Source organism: Elgaria multicarinata, chromosome 9 (assembly GCF_023053635.1).
Source record: "Elgaria multicarinata webbii isolate HBS135686 ecotype San Diego chromosome 9, rElgMul1.1.pri, whole genome shotgun sequence".
Classification (NCBI taxonomy): Eukaryota; Metazoa; Chordata; class Lepidosauria; order Squamata; family Anguidae; genus Elgaria; species Elgaria multicarinata.
In genome coordinates, this window is record NC_086179.1 from 14914925 (window position 1) to 14922001 (window position 7077).

Below are 7077 nucleotides of genomic sequence, written 5' to 3' on the forward strand. Positions count from 1 at the left end.
ACAGCTTTCATACCACTTCCATAGTGCAATAACTGCTTGGTGTAGATGAGCCCTAAGACAGCAGTTTCTTCCATTGTTGAACTGCTTTTACAATCAAGAATTTTCTCCTAATGTTCAATCAAAGTAAAATTTGTAGGAAAGAAAATTGGATTTGCTCCTGAAATTTTAAGTACAAATTACAGTGTACTCACTGCCCCATAAAGAACTGCGGCATCGCTATCAGAAACGTTCCGACTGACATGATTAGACAACCAGCTCCGATTATCTTTGGCCTGTGAAGTTTGGCTCCAAAGTAGCTTACCAGAATTATTATTAAAAGGTTCCCTTAAAGAAACATAGAAAGAATAACTGAGAAGAACATCCATAAAAAACCCCAACAGTTCTCATTTGTAAAGTATACCCAGGTGCTTCACTTACCAATTTCAAAACTCCCATCTATTAGACCAACGAGAGAAGAAGGGATATCAAACCGTCTTTCTATTTGGGTAATGGTACTTTTCAGATAACTTCCTGACAATGCTTTTGCAAAGTAAACAAATGACAATGCACCAAGAAAAATCTGTAAAAGAAAACAGCAGTCCTTAAGAATGTTATGCCAACCTGTGAGTAAGCCCCATTGAATTCAATGCAACTTACTTCTGAGTAGACATGTCTGGGAACATGTTGCAGGGCTACAATCCTAAATACCCTAATTAGAAAGTGACATTGAACTCAGTGGGATTTATTTCAGGGGGGAAACGTGCTTAGGACTGCACTGCACAGCTGCAGTCCAATGTACATTTACCTAGGAATAAATCCCATTGAACACAATGAGCCTTACTTGATTATGACTGCTCTGTGAGAAAGTTGAGTTTCCTCTGATGGTTGCAGGCTACACTGAAGCTGAGGTCAATCTTTAATGAGATGTATGGGTTAACATGACTTTTATTTCTGACAATCAACCTCTTCCAAAGCTTACCCTAAAACTAGGGTGACAGGGAGGACATGGCTTCTAAATCTTTAATAGTTGTATAGAAAAGGAATTTCAACAGGTGTCATTTGCATGCATGCAGCACCTGGTGAAGTTCCCTCTTCATCGCAACTGTTAAAGCTGCAAGAGCCCTGCCTTCTTTTGTATCTGGTCATGCTAGGCAGGGCTCCTGCAGCTTTAACTGTTGCGATGAAGAGGGAATTTCACCAGGTGCTGCATGCATGCAAATGACACCTGCTGAAATTCCCTTTTAAAGATGCAAAAGCCCTGTCTTTCTTTCTTTCTATATGGTCACCCCATCTAAAACTCAGAAGGCAATCATGTGCAGAAAATAAAACCTGCAGTGTAAGTCACTGTTCAAGCAATATCAGAACATCAGATTGGCAGATTTGTACTACTGATGAATTCTTGACATTAAATTAATTCATTTAAAACAGAGCCAACTTGTTGTGAAGGCTAGGCCTATTTTTTCATAAATGCAGGTCCCCGTCCTATTTATTTATTTATTTATTTATCTATCACATTTCTATACCGCCCAATAGCCGGAGCTCTCTGGGCGGTTCACAAAAATTAAAACCATTCAAAGTATAAAACAACAATATAAAACCATAATATAAAATACAATATAAAGCTCAACCAGATAAAAACAGCAGCAATGCAAAATTACAAATTTAAAACCATGTTATTTAAAATTTATAGATTGTTAAAATGTTGGGAGAATAAAAGTCCTAGAAGTGGAGAAATCTGTCAATTATGGTTTCTTGGAGTTTCTCAATTAGTTTGATTCATCATGAACTCTGAGAACATTTACAAACTTGTATGGTTTGTCCCAAACTTTGAAACGGTGGGGTTCCTTTTTCTTTTTGGTGCATGAAAATTCATAGACATTTTTATATGCATTTCTCCTAATGCATGCCATTTTGCCTAATGCACACTTATATATGCAAGCAATTTTCCTAACATAACGGATTTTTGAACATTATTTTCAAACCAATCCACACATTTTTGTGTGCACTTTCCTCTAACATATGCATTTTCCTCTACATGTTTGATTGGATCCCTAACATATTCATTTTTCTACAGATTTTTAAAAACTGATTTTGATCCTTGCAAATTGCAGAGAAGTGCAATTTTGAAAGGATAGCTGAGTTTTGGTTCGCGTACTGGTGCGAAAGTGCAAAATTGGGAAAGTTTGCATTAAAATGGGGCCTGCCTGCTGCCAATATTGTTATCTTTATGGCACCACGTTAAGACTGCTCTCTATACCCAGGGATTTAATAGCATATGATGCGGCACCTAGGTTGGCTACCTTGAACAGATCTGTTATTGAAACTGAATTGAAATTGTTTTTATCTTTTCATTTACTTGTTTTAAATTTTGTATCTTAAAACATTTGATTGATTGATTGCATTTCTATACCACCCAATAGCTGAAGCTGTCTGGGGCAGTTCACAAAAATTAAAACCACGAAGTACGATTTAAAATATAAAACTTAAACCGTAATATAAAAACACAATATAAAAGTACAATATAAAAGTACAACCAGAATAAAAACCAAGCAGCAATACAGAGATTTAAAATACAGATTTAAACACGGTTGTAAAACAGCAAAGTTAAAAGACTAAGATGTTAAAATGTTAAAATACGGAACCACGTTTTATTATAATATCGTAATTTTTGCATTTTTTATGAATTGTTGCGAACTGCTCCGAGAGACTCAGCTACTGGGCAGTATAGAAATGAAATATAATAATAATAATAATAATAATAATAATAATAATAATAATAATAATAATACATGAAGTAGCCTTGTGTTTTCTCTTCCTGATGAAGCCATGGTCAGGCTTTCAAATGTTGTCATTTTCTGCCCTGACTCCCAACACTTCTTAGCATGGGAGTGGTGCTAAGGAGGGGGGTGCAAGGTTGGAGCACAGCAGTTTCTGGGTGCATCTTCACCAAAGGTCAAATTCACCGAATGAATTTATTTTATTCATTTATTGCATTTCTATACCGCCCAATAGCCGAAGCTCTCTGGGCGGTTCACAAAAGTTAAAACCGTCAGACACAAATCAAAGTATAAAACAACCAACAGTATAAAAGCACAATAAAAATACTATATAAAAGCATCTTTAACAGGCTGTTAAAAATGGCTGAGGTGGGAAAAATAATGAAAACAATAGCACCTAGTCTACGCTGCCCCCCTCCTTGATTAACAACCCTATATCCAACTCAGAGAAACCTGGAAAACTGGGGAAATTGCTGGCACTTTAATATGATTGTCTGTCTATTTTTGGAGGCAATAAGCTGTGTCCTTAACGCTCAGTTGCTACTGAAGGTTTATTCAATGAGGGAATCGGATTACCCTTGAAGCAGGCAGAGGGGGGAATGATCTTATTTGTCTCGTAATGCAAGTTTAATGAACACAACTTGCTTTTAATTCTCCAAACAAAGGATGTAGTTAAGCGCCAGTCTGCCCAGAGGCTTGGAGAAGATTCGATCCCTCCCACCCCGTGTCAATGTGTACCGTACTCTTGGAATTCGGGTAGCAATGGCTGATGGGAAAAGAAATTGACATCAGCGGGCAAGCTCAGTGGTGTGTGCGTGTGTGTGTTGCAGAATGAATCCATTGCACCAAAGACAATGCATGAGTTTTGAGAGGAAGGCTTTTTGTATGCCTGGGTGCTCTCGGGTCCTCAAGATGCCAGCCACAGTTGGGGCCTCACATGTGCTTAAGAATTTCTGCCCCACTTTTTCAATACCAGACTAGCTGCTTTATCAAGTTTGTTCACATTTACATTGGGGTGGAGCTAAAAAAAAATTGGGCAACAGAAGTAGGGCCCATTTCTCTACATTTTCGGGACGGCATGGCTCAAATTGCTGTCAGAGTCATGTTAGGGACAGCCTACCTTTAGCAGTGGTGATAACCTGCTTTTAAAATTATTCTTGGGCCCCAATCCTATGCCTATTTAGACAGAAATATGTCCTACAACTCCCAGCGTGCCCTAGGCAGACATGCTAGCTGGGAAATGCAGGGCATTGTAGGGTTAATTTCTGTCTAAACAGGCATAGGATTGCAGCTTTAAAAACTTTACTAGAAGGCTGCCATTTCCACACACCCTCCACATCCCATCCCACAATGCCCTGGAAAAATGCTGCATCTGGGGCATTGTGGTGAAAGAAAACAGTGGTTCGGCCACCGGAAAGGAAACACTGCTGCTTTCTCTGCTGCTTGTGGTGGCAGCTAAGTAAAGTTTTTGAAAGACTTCTAAAAGTTGTTGCTACTGCTAAAGATAAGCCCACCCAACAGCAGCAACAAATTTCACCCCAGCTTCAAATAAGCAAAATAACTCCGTTGTTTTTTGGGTGGGTGTTGGAGCTGAATTGGCTTCAAAGTTGCTGCTGCTGCTGTTCCAATTCACCTCAGAGTCCAATATAAACTTCTCCTGTTGACCTACAAAGCTTGTCACAGTCTAGCTCCTTCCTATCTTTCCTCTCTCATCTCACACTATTGCCCCGCTCGTGCTCTTCGCTCTTCAGATACCATGTTTCTTACCCACCCAAGGGTATCTACTTCTCTTGCTTGGCTTCGTCCATTTTCTATCGCTGGCCCTTATGCCTGGAATTCTCTTCCAGAACATTTGCGAACCACAAGTTCAATCACAGTTTTTAAAGCTCAGATCAAAACTTTTCTTTTTTCTAAAGCTTTTAGAACTTGATTTTGACCTTACTTTTATACTGATACTTTTACTCTCCCCTGTGCCTGTTTGGTGCATTCCCTTCCCTTTCTTATTGTTTTCTTATGATTTTATTAGAATGTAAGCCTATGCGGCAGGGTCTTGCTATTTTATTGTTTTACTCTGTACAGCACCATGTACACTGATGGTGCTATATAAATTATTATTATTATTATTATTATTATTATTATTATTATTATTTCTACTTTTGACCATTTTCATCCTACCTACACACACACACACACACACACACACACACACACACAGAGAGAGAGAGAGAGAGAGAGAGTTTACAAGAGACAGAAAGAAAAAGATACCTAAAAATGACTAGCTGGGATTAGCTGAAAGTGTTAATTCAACCATGGGCAGAGACTGCCCAAGTTGCTTTCTGGGAGACCTTCTGCCTTCTAGGGATGTCTTTTGGCCTCCAATTTCACTCCTCTTGTATCTTTGAAAATGTTTTCTGGGACTTCCTCATACAAAAGAAACTAACCCCCATAGTCCTGTCATGGGAACATTTCGCTGGGAACACATAACAATATCCTGAGGTTCGGTGACTTCCATCAGTCATACACACATGCAGACTAATATTGTGAGTGTCTGAGAACTCAGAAATGCACCAATGAACGATGACCACACACCTAAATGTGATTGTTTGCATGGTTTGGTGTATACATGCAAAGCAGGGAAATATATAACTTTTGGGGGACACTCAGGAAACTGGCCTGGGAAGCTGGCCTTCAGATGTGAATGCTATCATTGACTATTTATTTATCCATTCATTTGATTTCTACCGTGCCTTTCTACCAAGAAAATGGTACTCAAAGCAGCTAATGACATTGGCACTCAAATATTGGACATTCACTGTAATGGACAGAGAGATGATGGGGTTGTGGGGTTGTTTTGATTTGGGGGAAGAGTGCAAAATGCCTGGTATTAAGAATCTAATGCAACATGACATTGGTTAGTTCTTCAAAAGGGCAGCTTCCAGAATTCCCAGCTTTTACTATACCTTCATCCCACCACAGAATGTTCCTTTTTCCTTCGAAGCAGAAGATTCTGATCTTGAAGAAGACCTGTCGATGGACAGCACTGTGGTTTTCGAGAAGAGTTGAGTGTTTTCTTTGGATGAATTCTCCATCTTAATGTTCCCTTTCAATCAATCTGAAAGGCATCAAAATAAATGGGACAGGACCAAGTTACCTGAAGAGGTTCTTGTAGCCATGTGAACCTGCCCCTGAACATGAAGGTTGTCTTCTGAGCTACTGTTCTCTGACCCACCGATAAGAGATATTTGACAAGAGATACCAGGGACAGAGACTTCTTGGTGGTCTTGCATTAGTGGAATTCCTTCCCAAGGAAATATGTATGGTCCTGTCATTGTTGGCTTTTAAGAGACTTCGTAAGACTTTTTAATTTTGATCTACATCTAATTATTGTGCTTTGATTCATTGGCGTTGCTCATTTTAAGGGGTACAATGAGGTTTTAATTTGCTGGTTTTATGTAGTGCTTTGTTATGGAATTTCTTCTGAGCACAACATGCCCTGAAAGACAGTTGGAAGATCTTTGTCAAGGAACCCCTGCACATCTGCACAGGACCCTTGTGTGTTGTAGAAGATTTGGGGACATGTTCCAGGGTGCCCACTTCACCTTTACACCTGAGAAGGCACATTTGAGCATGTATAGGAGTAATAATGTCCAGATCTGAGAGGAGACACACACACACACCCACTGCATGAGCCATTGACAAGAGTGACAGTGGGCAGCATCCCCAGAGAGAAGGTAACGTTGCTGCATCTCTGTCTTGGGAGTGACTTGCATTATCTAATTACACTAGAAACAGAGATGGAGGGCAGAATTACCTGCAACAAGCAGAGGCTGGGGAAGGAGTCAAAGCCAAAGGCATGACTCATGAAGAGACACAATGGGCAGCTTCTTCTGGGGTAGATAGAGACCATAGCTCAGTGGCACCTGCTTTGCATGCAGAAGCCTCCAAATTCAACCCACAGCATCTCCAATTAAAAAGTCAAGATGAGAGAGGGAAAGCTAGATGGACAAATCATCTGACAAAAATATGGCACTTCCTTTATGTCTCCCTCAGCAAGAATTCTGATCCATGCTCAGGTCATCTCTCACCTAGATGGCTGCAATCTTCTCTCTGGCCTTCTGATATCTCACCTTGTCCCCCTTTCATCTACCCATCATTGGGCTGCCAAAAATCAACCACCTCTTTCATACTTCTGATCACATGATGAGGCTCCTGCTTCTGGATCCAGCACCATCTCCTTGTCCTTACCTTCAAAGTCCTCCATGTCCTTAACGTCCCCACCCCCATGTCTCTTGGAACTGTTTCCTAGTTCTCCTACATCATT

The 7077-nt window shown here is 40.0% G+C and overlaps 1 protein-coding gene across 2 annotated transcripts in view; it reads right to left on the reverse strand.

Annotated features, from left to right (window-relative positions):
• The window catches only part of LOC134403842 (solute carrier organic anion transporter family member 1C1-like), a 31598-nt gene extending 25753 nt beyond the window's left edge, over positions 1 to 5845 (reverse strand). For both annotated transcript variants that reach the window (XM_063134351.1, XM_063134350.1), the window contains exons 1-3: positions 5717 to 5845; positions 418 to 559; positions 192 to 324 (exon numbers count right to left, since the gene is read on the reverse strand). In XM_063134351.1, coding sequence (XP_062990421.1) covers positions 192 to 324; positions 418 to 559; positions 5717 to 5845 — 404 coding nt within the window. The remainder of the gene's footprint in view (positions 1 to 191; positions 325 to 417; positions 560 to 5716) is intronic.
• Positions 5846 to 7077: the final 1232 nt, after the last annotated feature.